The 18,759-nt window shown below is 42.4% G+C and overlaps 1 protein-coding gene across 5 annotated transcripts in view; it reads left to right on the forward strand.

The window, feature by feature from the left end:
• LOC138600380 (receptor-type tyrosine-protein phosphatase delta-like) overlaps positions 1 to 4,330 on the forward strand; it is a 382,688-nt gene extending 378,358 nt beyond the window's left edge. For all 5 annotated transcript variants that reach the window (XM_069671768.1, XM_069671773.1, XM_069671769.1 and 2 more), the window contains 3 exons: positions 429 to 583; positions 736 to 871; positions 1,246 to 4,330. In XM_069671768.1, coding sequence (XP_069527869.1) covers positions 429 to 583; positions 736 to 871; positions 1,246 to 1,314 — 360 coding nt within the window. In that variant the 3' untranslated portion in view covers positions 1,315 to 4,330. The remainder of the gene's footprint in view (positions 1 to 428; positions 584 to 735; positions 872 to 1,245) is intronic.
• The last annotated feature ends 14,429 nt before the right edge of the window (positions 4,331 to 18,759 follow it).

Genomic DNA, 18,759 nt, shown 5'->3' on the forward strand with positions numbered 1-18,759 from the left:
AAGGCTTACGCAGATAAATGGCGCAGGCTCCCTCCTTTGTAGTGCGTGTTACACTGTCTCGTCAATGGGATTGCTCTTCTTATCAAGGGGATACAATATCACTTAAGTAATGCACACCCTCAAAGGCGATTCTCCAAGCACCCTGTCGAGGGTATAACATCAAAGGAGTTGGTATCTTTAGTGTTCATGTTTAATACTTTCAGGTAAAATGGCATGGCATCTTGGATGACAAAACGTGTTCTCTGATGCTTCAAACTTTAAATGTTTTGCACTGTGGGCCGCACAAAGACGTGGATCGATATGATTGAGATGGTCTGTGGTTCTGTGAAATACGTTCTGTGAAACACCTCAGATCGGACTCCTAGTCATTAGCTTTTCGATGCCATTATTCCACGTGTTTTAATTCTTTCTCTATACTCTGTTCCCAGGATGGACAGTCGCGGACAGTAAGGCAGTTTCAGTTCACAGACTGGCCTGAACAAGGAGTGCCAAAATCAGGAGAGGGCTTTATCGATTTCATCGGCCAAGTACATAAAACAAAAGAGCAGTTCGGCCAAGATGGACCTATCTCGGTCCACTGTAGGTAAGTAACCAACCAGCACAACCGACCAAGGCAAAAGAAAAATATATACTGCAAAAGCTGTGGATCCACACATTTAATTGGCACATTGTTTCCGATGGAGAACAAACTTTTTCTCTGGCTTCATGTTGACCTTTTTGCTCTCTCCTGCACAGCGCGGGTGTTGGTAGAACTGGAGTTTTCATCACCCTCAGCATCGTCTTGGAACGGATGAGATATGAGGGCGTAGTAGACATCTTTCAGACAGTGAAAATGTTGAGAACACAGAGACCAGCTATGGTGCAGACAGAGGTGAGGTACTTTTCCACTGTACTTACAAAGAAAACAAGTGAAAAAGTGAATGTTATTATTGAAGCGTTCGGTTTTCAGACAAGACAACACATGCAAGTTACTGTGCCACCATTTGACAGTATACTTGAATTGTGTAATTCAGAGGTTGGTGAGTATCATCTTGAGCGAAACAGACTTATTAAAATAAGCATCTGTCAGAGTCCGGGCTTCTCCTTGTTGCAAATTGTTTAAAAGATATATTGCTGTGTATCTTTGGAAAGCAAAATAAAGGGTTCAATGAATGTATTGATAGAAGTATAATGTACCCAAACTGGTACAGAAGATTTGGAATAAAGAGGTATTGTGAGCTCATGTTTTCTCTTCTTTGTCTCCAGGATCAATACCAGTTCTGCTACAGAGCTGGTTTGGAGTACCTGGGAAGCTTTGATCACTATGCAACGTAAAAGACCCAGTATTGAAAGAAAAAAGCAGAGGGCCCTTTGGAAAGAAAAACCCAGTGAGCCTCTCTTCTGAGCCATAAATTCCTGCTTGAGAAAGTACTCCTTAACTCCTTGCTAACAACTCATTAAGTGTTGGATGTGCGACATGACTCTGTCAAAAAATGAAAAAGATGATTCCCGGAGGACCAAGTATTTCCCAAACCCTGATAAAAACCTCGCTTTGAAACAAAGCGAGGGAATCCTGACTGTTGGAGCATCGTACGGAATTACCTTCTCTTTTGCTTCAAGGATTCATTTTGGGGCTCATAAAACTGAATGAAACCAACACAACAAAAAAGTAAATGAACAATAATGACATCGTCAGAAATGCATCAGTGATTATGAACCATTACGAGAGGCATTGGAGGCAACACAGAACCGCGGGGGGTGAGAAAAAACTTGATGCACATTGTAAAGAAAAAAAAATCTATTTCACAATCAAGTACACACTGACAACCCATCGAAAAAGAAGACAACGCTTGGTCCACAAGAGCAGGACAGACTTAAAGTAATAATGAATAAATACCCCCTTTTCCTGTCACAATGTTCATCATCTAAATTTGGGGAGGGAAAACTTCAAATGATCTATGAAATAAAGAAAATTATTGATTTAGTTTTTTAGTACTTTATTATACAGCTGATGTGCTTTTTTTGAACTGTGTGAATTTCCTTTTTTTACACAAATTTATCGCTTGGAAGGAAGCGATAAAAACGTATTCAATGTTCATTTTTTTTTTAAAGCTGTAGAACTGTTCTGACGTATGTGCTATTTTGCAGAGAATCTCTTATTTCCCCCCCCTTTCATTTTGTTGCACTTAGTGCGCACACAATGGAATTCACACTACCAAAATGAGTTTGTTCAAGAGATTTTATTTTATTTTAATTTTTTTTTTATGTTTGTTTTCGTCCACGATCACACACACGGTAACTTAATTACTCCCATAAGACAAACTGGGGCTTTGTGGAATCAACAGGGATGAGCAAAGTATGAAGTTGCTGCTACCGATTATCTTAGTTCTTCCATGTTAGAAGGGTGATAAGAGAGGACCTGATGAATTGGATTAGATATATAAATATACAAATATATGGTACAGATATATGTCAAAGATATATAAAGGTATAAATAAAACATTCTAAATATATTGATGAAGATAATTTATAAGAAAAAACTATATGAAATGTGGATTGTCTATGAAAGCTTCCAAATTGAGAGTTATGTGCTATAAGGGGAAATGAAAAGAGATTTTTTCACTGGAATGCACATCAGTAGGACAAAAAAATTGTATCCTGATTCAGTGCATCTTTTCTTGTGCAATAAATACGTGTATTTTTTAGATAGGGGTTTTACGTGGATGTGTCATTCGCTCGTGACATTGTCCGGCGAGTGAGGTGCGGAAGTGGGGAATGTCAGATGCCAGTTGAAGCATCGCCGGTGCATTTTTTTTTTTTTTTCCTCTCGCGCAGGTCTGTAATTAACGAACAGAGGGGGGGGTCACGCGGCCGCGGTCACAGCTCCACACAATAGGGCAAGGTACAAAGACGTCACCTTCTCGTGGTTCTAGCATTCAACGGTATTCTTTTTTCATTTTGCATTTAGAGTGCCTTATATTTATGCCTGTTTTTATAATGTTTCATTTAACATATTAATGTATCCTTTGAGTAATCTCGGCATTTAGTGTAAATGTAAATGTGTAGTTTATTTACCTGTAGTGTTCATTTGTCACACGATGAGATTATATATGCAAATAAGAACATTTCAAAGCTCATACTTTTCATTTTCAGTGGCCTTATTGCGGCTCTACGGACTCTACAGTCGAGAAAACATTCAAGTTTATTATTAGGAATATTCAGACACAGAGCCAGGGACGAGATTGCAGAGCAGGTGTCGCAGAAATAAAAGTCACAACATGAAATGTAAAAGCTTTTACAGGATTTTAAACTATAAATAGATTGGGTCGCCTAATGCACAGGTCATCAGCGAAAGGGTTTCTTCTTCATGCCTTAGGTTTGAGACGTCATGTGTGTCACTACAGAGAAACACCACTTCTGTTATCCTGACAATCCTTTTATTCTGAAATTACAGTTTCAAACTGGGGGTTTAGTTTGGTTATGTTTCAGTCTTTACGTTGAACATCTTCTAACTCCTCCATCCCCTCTTTGATGGCTTTGTGGATGTGCATTCCAGGTGCTTTCTTTCCCTTGTTAACTCAAGCAGCTATGTCTTTTATTTTCTGCTTACTTTGTCATCATTTTTGAGATATAAAAGTGCTATTATTTAACCTCATGGTGGCTAATGTTACATTATGTTGTCTCGGGACGTCTTTTTTGTTTTTAATTGATTTTTCATATGCATGGTGAAACGTTGCAGAGCGGCCAGAGCTGGCCTGGTAGGAAGATTTGCACTTTCTCTATCTTTGTACTATGCACTGCCCTATTGATTCTAAACCCAATAATATATTACTTGAACCCATCTATAAAAAAGATCTCCTTAAACGTTCACTTTGTGTGTATGTAAATAACACAAAAAAGGTATCAACTCTTGAAAAAGACAAAAAAAAAATAAAAGTTTGTGGCGAAAAAGAGCATCCATTCTGATGCCATGGTTACTCCAGCAGATGACTTCAGAAAAATCTGTCCCCCGACCATCTGTTCTTGTGGCTTTGCCATTCAAGCTTGGAGTGTCATTAACAGAAATAAACGTTGTGTTCTCTGCTCTCTCTATCTATCTCTCGTCTGGATGCATAGACTGAAAATTAAATAATGAAATTGTAAAAAAAATGGCTTGTTAAAAAGATCATACAATTACCTCTGATTAGTTGTAAGCGTAAACTGTTTCTTTTTCTGAATGAAAGGAGTGCTTTTTATTTTCTTACTTAGGTTACATTGGTGGCGAAAGAAGTCTGTATGAAAATCAGTTCTTTGCTGACACAAGTTCCATTTGTTATAAATGAATTCTATTAAAAAATGTCAGTGTTATGCATCGGCGTTTCACTTGTTTCCCTCCACCTCGCTTTGACTCCGAGAAGACTGATGGAGCTATTTTACCCCCTGCTGGTCTGGGTCCAACATATTATCCACAGTTCTCTCATGAAAGGGGAAATTGAGCCTCACCGCATTTGAATAGATTTCCATCGCTCTGGTTTTCCTGTCACTGATGTCAGCTACAATGAATCATCAAGGGGGAACCTTTGACGGATGAAGTGCGATGTTTTAGAGGCTGTTCTGTTTTTAACACAGACTTATTTCACCCTGTTTCGCAAAATTAAAACCACACATGGATTACACTCGATGCCCCTGAGCTACTTTTACACTGCCATTTCTTTATTTGATTCTCATTTATTATGTGTTTATTGCTTCAATGGCACCAGTTAAACCACTAACCTCAAGTTAAGCCACAATTAATAATCATTATAAAGTCATATTAAGTGAAATGACAAACATTTTTAACTTTTTACGTAGCAGAAAATTGCAGTCATCCAGATCTTTATATTCTTAAAGCATGCTTCCAGTTTAGAAAGCTGATTGGTTTCATCTGGCTTCATTGATGAGTATAATTGAGTGTCATCTGCATAACAATGAACATTAATGTAATGTTTCCACATGATATTACCCAGAGGAAGCTTATAAGGTAAAAAGAATCGGTCCGAGCACAGAACCTTGTGGAACTCCATGACTAACTTTGGTGTGCACAGAGCACACATCATTAACATTAATAAACTGAGATCGATCTGATAAACCTACTTAATAAGAATTAAACCAACTTAATGTGATGCCAATTTACTGTTCTAGTCTCTGTAACAGGATGTGACTGTCTATCGTATCTAATGCAGCGCTACGATCTAACAGGACGAGTACAGAGAGAAGTCCTCTGTCTGAAGCAACAAGTAGATCATTAGAAACTCTCACAGGTGCTTTCTCAGTGCTGTGGTGGACTCTAAATCCTGATGGAAATCCTCAAACAGACTGTTGTGTTAAAGAAAGCCACCAGCAGGGAGCGATACAACCTGCATGAGGTACCTGAGGAGAGAGGTCTGAGCCATTGTATTTGGACGCTCTTGAAAGGAGTGTTTTCCGTCACATGAGTGCAGCGCTTTATGAGAGCACAGAGTGAACTGACCACTGTGCTGCAGACTCACCTGCCTTGAAACCGTAAATAAGCACGCGACGCTGCTGCCGTCACAGATCACAGGTCAGCAGGATGATCGAAGCAGGCTTTTAGTTACGCGTGGCGGCTTTTCTGTGTGTATTGCTCATTTACGCTGTGGTTACATACGGAGCGGAGGTGCCGCGGAGTGTTTACTTTTAGCGGCTACGCCTGCAGCGCCGCACATGGCGTGAGGTTGTGTGGGCCGACAGGAAGTAGGAGACGGTGAGCTTTCGTTCCTAAAAGTTACCGTTTCGAAACTATGCTAAGCTAGCTAAGTATTGACTTGTATCATCATGTGCACAAAACACACTGCATTTATCTGGTATAATTTCCTGTATTTTTTTTTTTATCATGCAGCCCTAATACTACGTGACAAATACATTTCATTCCAGACATATTGCAAAGATTCCAGCCAGCACAACCAACATCATCCTCGGGGTATTTATCTTGTCTTTTACTTTGCTCTCCAAAATGTACAAAATAAAAGCCCAGGCAGTGAGTGCAGCCAGGATAAACACAGACAGGGCACATTGAAATATTAATTCTACGCTGTCTAAGATGATATCTTCTTTTCATGAGGTCACCGCAGACACAATCTGTTCACAATCTAGCTACACGTTACCAAAACTAACAACAACAGTGCATCCTGTTTTTTGTCAAACCTACAGAAGTGCCAATAACCTGAAGTAAGAAAATAACTTCTTGACACCCGGGGAACACTTTGGAAGTCGTTAACAGCTCAAAGTTTTTCAGGATTCAGAGACCTGACCGTGCACCCAATCAGAGAGTTATCAAACATCACACCTCGCGTGATAACGAATGACGAGATGCTGCCAGGTGTGACGGAGCTCGGGGAACTACAGAACTACAGAGATGATGCGCAGCCTTTTGAGGGGACGCTGCTTTTCCAGGCAATGTTTGTGACTACTTTAAACTGTGTTCGCTGTCAAGTACGCCATTCATATGTCCCCTCCCTAACATATCCACCATGATTCAGCCTCAGAATGAAAGCTGCTCGAGTATCACATTACCACGCGTACAGAATTGCATATGACATGAAGGAAAGCGCTCACAGATTGCTGGCTGGCGAGAGCAATTATTGCTTCATCCTGTTTCTGACAATCTGATGGAAATTGGCCAAAATGAATTTGTAAATTTCTTGCGCAATCATTGCGATGCAGATGTCTGCTTCAGTACGACCCAACTAAGGAACTCCTACTGTCATCAGCTTTGTTCTTCTTCACCGGCTACCGCGCTTCATGTGTGTCGAGCAGATGTTCTGTCGTCTCTCGGCAGCTTTCTTTTTGCGGAGTTATGAAACCACGCAGGCAGTCACAAAGCTGCACACTTGTCGTTTCTCATTTATCCCCCTTTTTTTTCACCCCTTTAAAAAAACGACAGCTTGCCTCGCTCCCCAGGCGCTTTATTTTCTACATCCGAAATTTGATGAAACATGTCCAAGTGGCGGCTGGGGAGGAGCGCGGCGGCGGCGGCGACAGAAGTGAGTGGGATTCAAGACGCTTCTTTTTTTATTCTCGCAATTTTTGAAAGAACCGTCTGTACCCGGCAAAAAATAATTACATAACTATGTTTTCAAAGAATTTAATTATATCGGCACTTTGCTTTGATCAAGTAGTCTGACACTCGCAGCATCACCACCCACTGGGTTCCCGGTGCTGCATTCTTGTGTTGATAAACAATCACCTGTTAGCTCTTCCAAACTCAGGTATCACATTGTGACTCATTTTCGTTCTCACTAATAAGACACTGTTGGTACTTATGTTCTGCATGCATCCATCTCCATATTAACGCTGCTGTAAATACTTTAATTATGTATAATTCTGCAGGTGCACATTAGGGAGAAAACAACAGTAGAAATGATTCAGAAACTGTTCCTGCAAAATAAGATGGTGTACAGGAGTAAGTGTGGTATGCTAAGTTAATCTGCTGTGATACTTGTGCGAAGGAACACAGTTTTACCCAACAATTACCAACAAAAGTCTTCGAAAATGACACACAAATGCCCCCGAACGCTCGTCTTCTGAACTTACTCTCCTGTGCACATGCTGTGTACTTGCACTGTGCCCTGCAGCAGTTCAGTTCTGCGGTTTTTTGTTCTGTCGACACATCAGCATACATGAAAAAAAGGAGAGTTTTGGAAATTAATTGATCTGTAAAAAAAAGTAGTTCCCAACCTTTGTAGCCTGAGGCAGCCCGGCAGCCCTGTCAGGTGAATTCATGTACCCCTTCATTCATTCCCTCCTATCATGTTCTGGATGTGTAACACCACTGATTGTATAAAGGTGGATACTTCAGGTTAGCTATACTTGTTTTGACTTCTGTGTTTCTTTTAAACTCACTTTACATGTGGATTTACAGTCTTACAATCATTAGTTGTACTTAGGGCAGACCCATTTAGACCTGCGCATTTAAATCTAAAGGGACGCAGTAAATTGGTTTAAAAATCTGAGTAATCAACAAAAGAACCCTGGCTGTCACAGCACTGCTGTTATAACCAATGGCTGTACAGTTGGACGACATGTCTCCATCTGCTCTCATTGTACGCAATTGATTCCAAAATATCCCCTTTGACAGGCGCTGCCATCTTGCGACGGTGACATCATTTGGAGCCAGAGTCTGCGCAGTAGAGCTCGACGCATGGGGCCGCCGTAGCCACTTCCGCTAACCAAAACACACACTTAACTTACTGACAAAAACAGCAAGGATCCCGCACGTCGGTATGTTTAAGAGCAGAACAGCTTCTTTGTGTTGGTCTGAAGCAGACGTTCACAGATATGGAAACTTCAATTACTTACGTTTCCTCGCACCGTTCCTCCTCTACTCTGCTAATCCGGAGCAGATCGGCTGCAGGAGCCGGATTTGTCAACAGAGCTGTCAATCATCCTTTTTACAGAATCAAATAACTAATTAGAAATAAACTTGTCAAAAAAATGAACACTTTGATTTTATAGTTTGACTCATGTCCCATCTGTTAACATGGAGGAGGCGGGCTTTATGACCTATACTGCAGCCAGTCAGCAGGGGGCCCTTTAAATGTTTTGCTTCACTTTTAGGGAGCTGCCATGTCGGCCATCTTTTTATTCAGTCCATGGTTTCAACTCTCGCTGTACGAGCCCGTGTGCAGTCTTGCGACATGCTAGTTTAGCCGCTACAACAACAACCAGCCCGTCACCACGGATTTCATTTCAACAAATAAGGATACAAACTTAGTAGTGGTTAATAAACTTGCGTGTCCATCACAAAACATACTCCGCCAAACTTTTTGTTTCACCACGGTTACAAAAATTCAGTACTGCCACAGCCCTAGTTGAACTACTCGACGATCTCTCTGCACAACCCAGGAAACCTCACAAGTGTCAGGACAAGCGCCCCTGCTCCGAGTCACTGCCCCAGAAGGTGACGATCCTGATGTGATATTTCTTCTCTGTATTTCCTGGACTGTTCCGATGTCCTACCTCATTCATAACCTCCACATAGCGTCAAACATACTTGCACTTCCAACAAATTCTGTAAAATGTGATCCTATTTAGATTCCTTTGATGTAACATCTTGTTGTTAGACAAGAGGAGAGGGCCTCGTTTCATCTTTAAGCCCTTTTCTGCTGCATTCCTAAAATAGCTTCTTCCAAGGCCCAAAAATAACCAAACAGAATGATGAAAATGGATATAAAGCAACACAGGCGTGACCTGAAATTTGGATTGGAATTCAAAGACTTGCCTCAAAGTCATATTTTCAGGTGCAGAGGAATGTTTTTAGCATTCCTCAAGAACTGAAGGTGGTTTAGTTTCATCACCTAACTGGGATTTCAGAGGCTTGTTAAGGGCAGAGCTCACAGCCTTGTCACCTATTCACTGTCATAGCCGGCCGCAGGAAAAGCTAATATTCAACTCAAGGCCGAAGCAGCTGAGTAAACAGACATTGCACTTCCTGGATTTTCAGCCTGACCGGACTAAAGCCACAATGCAGAACAAGTGGAGCGACTGTGTGCTGCAAATTAAACGGACAGCTATGGGTCTGCGAGCAGCGAAACCCAGGGGCCTCTTGCAGCCAAACGGTGAAGGCTGCTGTGCAGCACAGAGACAGGCACCGTGCCCTGCAGCAGCCTGATGATGATGATCCATATGGGGATCCTCAATCGAGCGCGCTCCCAGTTCAACGATGACGAACTCCGATAAGAGCTGACACTGCTGCCAACGCTACATTGACTTTGTCTGCACATCACATTAGAGCGACTTCGGAGGCGAAAGGAGGGTTTGACCTTTAAACACGGCTGCAAACGCACCAGGAAGGAAACAAAGAGGAGCACAAAAGGCTGCTAAATAATGCAGTTATCAGTGTGATTATGCATTTTAGTCTTTGAAGTGTCCTTTATTACTAGCTAACTAGGGGATAATGGCTTACGAGAGAGGGTTTCTTTAAGTGGGTGGCAGAGGAAAACAAGAGGGGAGATAATAATTGAAAAGAAAAAGGGAGACAACTTCAGTAAAAACAGGTTGACTGGTGACAGCAGAGAGATAGCGACACAGAGAGAGAGAGAGGAATCCAGTGTGAGCCAACAGTTGCCGCAGTGTACAAAACCTCTGAAGGTTAATTTCTCCGGCTCAGCATCTTGCCAATATCCGTGCGATCAGAACCTCTGTAGGCCGGCCATCTGCTTCCCCTTCCCTCTCTGCCGCTGCGCTCCGCATTCCTCGCTGGCTTCATCTGGGAGTGGACACGCATCAGGGCACTTTTAGGGGACTAATCCCTGAATGTGGACGTGAGAGGGAGGGGGTGGTTTGCACTGCATCTGAAAAATGTAGTTTCTGGTAAGATAATGTAGGGATTTTTTTTGACTTGCGTTTGCGGATCATTCCTTCATCAATAAATGAATGCATTAAAGCTTCTTTAACAGGCATGATATTGATAATTTATACAAAATATTTCTCTGCTTTAAGAAGGTTATACCCTATTTCCCTATTAGAACTGTGCTTTAATCTCCACTATATTGCACTGTGTGTTCCCTAACTACTTTAATCTGCTCTCCTCTCTCCTCTTAAGTTCTTTCTCCCCACACACCTGCTGTAACTGCACACAGCTCGGCTCGTCCCACCCCGCCTCTTCCTGCGTCTCTCTCTCCCTACATGTGTCTGATCTGTTGACATTCATCATGAGCTAAGCGGCTCTTTTTCCGGTCTCTGCAAGCGTTGCGAGTAAACAGTAATCTACTATGGCTGTACGAACAAAGAAAAGATCGATGACGACAGATACAACTTCAAGAATAAGTGAAAATCCAAAGAAAAAGAAACAAATTCGACGCTCAGATGAAGGCAAGCAGTCTGAAAAGGAAAGCGGCTGTCACCTTTGTCACCGAAGAGAACAAAAAACTGAGATCTTCGGGATTATCACTTTAATCAATGCATTTACAAGAGGACGGACAAGCGGACTGTGTGTGTGTTTCTGACAAGCTTGTGTGGAGATGCTGCTCGCGACAGGTGCGGAGGCAGAGGGGAGAACAGTTCAGTAACTAATCAAACATGGAGGGCGATCGCAGACATATAAAAGAAGACACATGGCAGAATTAGTCGCCAAAGATACTTAGTTGGATGTTTGCATGCGGATGTGAATACACTGTCTTTTGCAATGTGTTCATCACGCATGCTCCCATCGTTCAGCCCTTACTTTAACAAAAGAACCATAAATATTAGGGATATCGGCCGGGCCAATTATCGGCATCGGCCTTTTTTTTTTTGTTAATCCGACGGGCGATAAGAGATCAATTTAAAACTGGGTTATTTTGGCTCTGATGCAGCCGCGCCTCTCTGTCTGCAGTCACTACTCTGTCTCCAGCATTGTCCCACCCACAGCACTGATTGGTTACACGCAGAGCCATGGCACGGGTAACAGCCAATCAGCAGTGAAAGCTGTGCATGCAGAGTGCTCACACACACGGCGGAGAGGAGAAAAAGTTCATTTCTTTGCAAATTTTATTTAACTTTGTTTAATTTACTTTATAAAACGTTATTTATTTATTTATTTAAATTTTCAGTTAACTTTATAAGAGATGCTGCTGACCCTGGGAACTCCCTGCGCTTTTTGTTTGTTTGTTTACTAAACATATGCTTAAAGGCATTTAAACAAAGTTAAGTGTTGGAGTTTGTATTATTCAAAATTTTGACTCCAATATTTTCACTTTTGCCGCAAATGAATATCGGCTCCAAATATCGGTTATCGGCCTCATTGACTACTAATAATCGGTATCGGTATTGGCCCTGAAAAAACCTTATCGGTCTATCTCTAATAAATATTTAGATTTGAGAAACTGGAACTCATTTGCTTAAAATCTACTTTAAATGAATCAGGTTGATCGACAAACTGCAACAGCTTTAGTTATGTCACATTAAAATGTGTTTCACTTAAACATCTCAGAGTGAATTAGGTGTTCAAAAACAAAGAAAATGGCTCCTTGCTTTTCTTTTCTCTTCTCAAAAAATGTATGTACATTTCTCCAGTGTTGAGCAAAGAGGGAAGTTATTTCCTAACATGACCTGAGATCAAACCACCCGGATCCCCAGTGACAAACAAAAGAAATATATACAATGCACAGGCTAGTTGAAGTCAATTGGAAGTTCACAGCACACATCAATTATCCTGTCAGGCCTGGAAAAAAGAACAGGAAATATAATTTATTAGGTCCCCGACAGGTTTTGTTGCAACCTAAAGCAATAATACACCTTCAGTTGGGTGCTCAGGTGCAATCTTTTCATACGCTGCCACTTCACCAATGGGATAAGTACTGAGGGTATATTTTTTGTGACCTCCGAGGAACGCCGTGTCAATTATTCTGGATATGGCTCTGTGGAGGACTTCATTCCCTAATCAAAATAAATGGCCAGGGCAGCAAAAAGTGAATGGAGCTAAGCCGCCAATATTCCTACGAGACAGGCGGAGAGGGGACGTGGGGGGGGAGGTTTGGGCCACAAACAAATCCATTACCACAAGGTAAATAGGACGCATCAGCACTCTTGGCCCATTTGAATGGTTCTAGCCCCGTGACCACCCCTGCACAGGACTCTTCCATTTTCGACGCAGGAGGATAGCGAGAGTTTCTTTTTTTTTCTCACCCCCCCCCTTCTTCCTTGCACACCAACCCTGCAGTCAATCTTACATAATACATTCTGATGATAAAACTCTCCGGCGTATGGCAGCCGCGCTAACCGAAAGTGGCTGTGACTAACTCACTGTAATGGGAAAAATTCAGCTTCCTGCGTATAATGGGTGAAAACGTGGAGGAAGTGTAAGTTCAAACTTGAATGCAACGCCGTAGCTTAATGTGATCTTAAGCAATTCACAGAGGGGGTTGGAGGTTGGGTTGGGGATGTAATTAAAATGAGCTGTCATGAAATTAAATGTTTTTTTCCCCCCTCGTCTTATTTTTGCTTCAGCAGCTGGTAGTCATTTCACTGTCAGGGTGTGTATAATTTTCAGCAGATAGTGGAGACAGCTCTGCTTTCAGGCACTATTTTTTTTTTTGGGAGGAAGAGTGCTTTTAGGGGGCTCCTCGTACGCAAGCGAGGCTTTCATATTGTCCGTCTTCTTTCTGATGTCTCGCTTACAATAGTTCTTGACATTAGATAAAGCATCAGGGGCAATGCGAAGCTGTCGTGTTGCCGTGCAGAGGTTTGGAGAGTCAGGGAGGGATACGTTCGACCGCAGAAGCAGCACTGTGAAAGGGAAGGTTGCAGAAGCCTTTGTAGCGAGGAATGATCCGGATATGTCAGACGCAGCTTTCACTTTGATTGTACCAAAAACATAAATTCACTAATATTTCTCACACACAAGAACCACTGAGTCATCCGCGGGCACTGCTATCACAGCTGTAATAGTTCTTTCGCCCTGCACCGGGGAGGTTGTTAAAGCATATCCACTGTTGAAGGCCGAGGCTAAGAGTCGCCCGGCCTTCAGCGCAGTCGGTGGCAGATTCCATTTTCTCTGCCAGGCGGGAATTCTCACCTGAAGCCACTGAAGCACGGAAATTGTTGTCATTTGAAAAACATTTAGCGGCGCTGCTATCTTGTAGCCTATGGCTCAGGTGGGGGGTGATCAATGTATTGTGACTTCGGAAGTGGGAACTTGTTAAGTGCATGCTAATGAGTGCGAGGGAGCAAGCTGGATTTGGCGGATGGGAAAAGTAGATCCAAAAATGTGCCCTTTGATAGGAACTTAACCAGGATTTTCAAACAAAAGGCTGAAAAATACACGCAATCAAACAATCAATTCAGTGCAGAAATACTAAACAGGATTAAAAACTGCCACCTTGAAATAAGCTTTTCTTTTCCTCTTGTAATGCATTAAAAAAAGGTTTCCCCAGAGAGCGAGTAAAGCAGAAAAGCAGGGATGGTTGACTGCGAGTGCTCAGGGCCATACAAGAGCATTTAACTAGCAGAGATTAACTACAGTATTCCCACTGGTGGCTTAGATGTCCTAGTGTAGCGCCTCAGGGAGGAGAGATAGCAGAGAGGGAGTAGGAGAAAGAGAAAGAGGGGGAGGTGGGGGTTCAGTGTCCGTGGAGCGCTGACAGCTTTGGTCACTTGAGAGTTTGGAGTGACAGGTGATGGAAAACACAAACAGCCCGCCCGCCTTTGTTGGCATGGAATTTTGCTCGATTTGACTTTAACTCTATTTTTAAGACAAACATTAAAATAAGATCGCACAGCAGCTGTGTTCACCAGTCAATTTATTCCCTCCTCAAACCTGTCTCTCATTTCCACCTCTGTGTACCACACCTAGACCTGGCAGCAGTCACTCTAACTCTGCACCGGATCCATCTGTGACACTCTCCCAGGCCTTTGCTTGTTAGCACTCATAAAATCACAGACATACCCACTGGCATTCATGTTATACATACTGAATGTTATAGGACTCAAATCAGTCACGGGAAATTCAAATGCCAATGTTTCTTTTGGGTTACAGTGTCGTATGGTCAGCGGCTGTCCACTCGAATGATGAACAACCCCCCTCACCGTCTTTGGCTGAAGTTATTCTGGAATATGTGAGCTGTGTCTCGGTCCAGGGGCTGCAGCCTTCGAAGGCCGATTGCGTCACAGCGGTGCGTCCAAAGCTGCCCCAATTGGAAGGCTCCTTCGGATGCGGCCGACAAAGACATCCTCCTTTTCCAGGGCAACGAAGGATCCTTCAAGTGCATCCTTCGCAGCCCAACATATCCCGAGATTCATCACGCGCCAATTCAAACGATAAGATGAGATAATCCTTTATTCGTCCCACAACGAGGACATTGACAGTGACTGCGGACTCTTCGGCGGCCGAGAAATACACTTTAAAATGTGCTAGCGAGCTAGTTAGCTCGCTAGCTACCAGCGGAGTTTTGTGACGCAAGGTTAATGGCGGGAACAGCTGGTGAAGCAAACAGGAAATCCTCCGCAGACCAGACCATCTCATTTCAGTTCGGCTTTAACAGTCTACGCAGGCCATGAATGGCACATCCTCTGTAGACCGCCTCCTTTGAACGCGGCAACCCCTGGACTGGAACACAGCTATAGGCTTGCAAGCAATAATGTCGCCTCACAGCTAGAAGGTTCCTGGTTTGAATCCTGGTTTGTACGTAGTGGGCCTTTCTGTGTGGAGTTCGCATGTTCTACTGGGGCATGCGTGGGTTCCCTCAGAGTACTCTGGCTTCCTCCAACAGTCCAAAGACATGCTCGTTAGGTAGGTGTGAATGTGAGTGTTAAAGGTGATTGACTGGCGGGGATTGACTGGCCTCTCGCCCAATGACAGCCGGGATAGGCTCCAGCCCCCGAGCAACACTGAACAGGATAAGTGGTCCTCGTACTAAATGATCTACTGTATGTCATAATTAACTGAGTTTAACAAAAGTTTGCCAGGCTTGGGAATATGGGCAATGTTGTTCCAACAGTCCTTTTCTGAGTGGCTAAACACGTCTGAAATGATAAAGACCCCCGACCAGGACAGTGGGCGCCTCTGTAGGAACACTACCGATTTGTTTATTATATCAACAGCTTGCACTGTAGGCTTCCCACATGGCTTTTATGTGTCTGTGGATCAGAAGAAAGCAGGGAAACACACAGCAGGGCTCCTGTCTCTCTCTCTTTCTCTCTTCTGTCCACCATTTTCCCTTCCCTCCCCCCTTTCTTTCTTTCCCTCTTTCTGCTTCCCTGCGTCCCCCCCCCCTCCCCTGTCTCTCTGCCTGGAAGTGGAACCGATCGTTCTGGATTCTCTCCTCCGTCGCTGAAAATAAAGCTCCCTCTACTTGTGATGCAGAGCAGAGCGGAGAAGAAGAAGAAGAAGAAGAAGAAGAAGAAGCGCAGGAATATGGCATGTCTCCAGCAACGTCGCTTTCTGAGAGGAGGAGTGCGGCATTTTGTATGCAGGCGGGATTAGCCTAATTGAAGTGTCAGCCTGAGAAAATTGTGGATGCGTGCGGGTTAATGTCTGGGTATAGCAGAGGCTTCACTCATCTCGGTGATGATGAGGAATTTGGCTATCAATGCAGGCCTCATTTGATTGTGTATGCATGTGTGTCTCCGTGTGTGTGTGTGTGTGTGTGTGACCCCACCCTATGGTGATGCTAATTGTAAAGCCTACCATCTAGTGTATTTATGATGCTGAGGCAGCAAGGTGGAAGCTGTTGGCTACATAATTACTCCCCACCACCAGGCCATTACATTAAGAATTCACAATTAAAAACAGCAGTAGTCTTGATTAATTAAATTTATGTGGAAACTTGCGAACAAACTGATGAACACACACGTTAGCCTGAGAGTTGGACTGTGAGAGTACGGCGGCCATATTTCTCCCTCTCTTTCTATTAATGTAATTATGGATGTAATTGAAATGTGTCACTGTGGCAGCGGTAACCGTGAATTAACGCCAAACCTAAGACAGGGAAATACAGTGATACAATACGATGAAGCCGCACAGTTTCCACATTATACACAAAAGAGCTATCGCTGCCTTGCCAAGGCCTGGGACATAAATGACGACCTTAAACAGGCCTCACTTTCAGAGGAAAGAAACAGTTAGTTCTATCCTCACCAGCACGACAGCACTTCCTGTGTTTCTAAAACAAATACCGATACTAATTTCACACTACACTTAGCTTTCTGTTTCCCTGTTAAACAACTAAATTCAGCCTAAACTCAACAAGTGGCTCCTTTTGTTTGTGGATAGCCCTTTTCTGCTTTCTCATCAGTGTCTTCCAACAAAAGGAGCTTCGTCTCTATTAATTCACCGGCAACAGAAGGTATTTTCACTTCACAACATAAAGCTGGGTTCTGTTAAAAAAAAAAAAGAAGCGCTCCAACTGCTGTGTCATGCAATTCTATGGCAATCCTTGAAATTTCGAGCAGCAACAGAGCATTTTAATTAGCTCCCGGCTGTCGTCTGAAAGCGTTTAACAAGGTGAAAGTTTCAGCTGGTGACGGCGGGTATCACGGCCTGTGGCATATTTCATCTTCTGTAATTACCGGCTTTCAGTCGGCCAATTTTGTTGTTGTCTGTTTTTTGTGCTTTCTGCAGCTTGAGTCTGTAGTATTAAGTTGAAAGAGAAATACCAGTCTAGACTGCAAATGTGCTGCTTAAAAAGAGCAGCACATTAACTCTCCACCCGGGTTGAATAATCAGTTTTTGCTGGTTCTGGGAGTTAGCATCTTGCTAATTGAATATGGTTGCAATATGACAATAATCCATACCTCCAAGTTATAACAGTGGATGTTTAAAGCTCCTGTGAGGAGTTTTTCACTGGTTATGAAACAGACTGTAATTTATTCTGATTACTCTACATGACCTACAAATGCAAGCCAGACCATCAGCGACGAGGTTGATTCTTACTATATAGTTATTTTTAATGCCTGAAACTGCTGGCGGGGGGTAGGTGTCAGACGAAGCGACTAGCTGCATGCTGCCTTTGTTTACATTTTTCAGGGCAGATATTTAAAATGAATGATACGCATGATAAGAAAGCAGGATGAGAGTTTTTTTGTTTAAACCACCACCAAAATCAGCAAAGAGATGAAAGGTGCGGCTTCGTCCACAGGGGGCGCCAAAATCAACCCAAACCGAAAGTTCCTCACAGGAGCTTTAAACTTAAAATGCATTGTAAGATAAGATAAGATGAGATTATTGCTGCCCAGTGGGGAAATTCAGGTGCTGCAGCAGCACAAAAAAGCAAGTAAGTAAATATAATATAACAAGACTAGATCAAAACCTAGTATGTGGCTGACCGCATCAGGTGAGTGTGCGCTTTTGTGGGCAATGTGTTACAAGGACTGTCCTTATGAGGCCGATGACAACGTGTTTGAAAGCAGGTGTGCGCTGCGGGTGGTGGGTGAGGACAAAGGAGGAGCGGCGGAGGAGCAGCCCCACCTCGTCCCCGAACAAAGTATCCAGAGCCGTACAGACAGAGAGTTGCGTCAGTGGAGGTGCAATATGCTCCATGATCCCTCATTGCGATGTCGCAACTCTCTCTCTCTACGGCTCTGAAAGTACCATCAGTCAGTCAGTCAGTCAGTCAGTCACATACAGAACCGTGTGTAGGGCTGACCCCGGCGGTCAGCCAAAAATAAGAATAGATAAAACAAATTAAGAGGTATTAACAATTAGCATAACAAGTAGGAGTAAGTGACAAGTTAAAGTGACAAGTCATGGGATAAAGTGACATAGTATGGGTAATGGCAGCAACATTATGGCAGTAAGAGATTATATAGTATGATATGAAGTATAAGGTATACGCTATAGTACAATATAGGGTGCAATATAAAGTGGTAATTAAATACAGAATGGTATATAATAGTGAGTACAGTACATGAATATAATGTAGTATGATATGGAATATTAAGTGTATCGAAAAAACAATTAAACTATTATTAAACTATTAAATACAATTAAAATTGCAATAACATAGTATAATAGTAGGATACACTGTAATATAGTATAATATATTATACAGTATGTGGTATCAATAATAATATATCTCTAATAATAATGTAATAATGGAGAGAGAATATTGGATGTATTATGGTGTGTATGTATGTATGTATTGTGTAATATGAATGCATATAGAATACTATAATATACTATATAATATGACATTAGTAATAATAAAATATTATGTTTTTATGTAATCACTTGTAACTCATTAATTACGACACAGCAATTGGCCGTTAAAAAGAATCTTCCAGACTTCATAAGAACCATAATGCAATATATGTATGATGTCATCCAAT

Source organism: Semicossyphus pulcher, unplaced genomic scaffold (assembly GCF_022749685.1).
Source record: "Semicossyphus pulcher isolate SPU_LCO1_2020_fin unplaced genomic scaffold, fSemPul1.0.p SCAF_21, whole genome shotgun sequence".
Taxonomy (NCBI): Eukaryota; Metazoa; Chordata; class Actinopteri; order Labriformes; family Labridae; genus Semicossyphus; species Semicossyphus pulcher.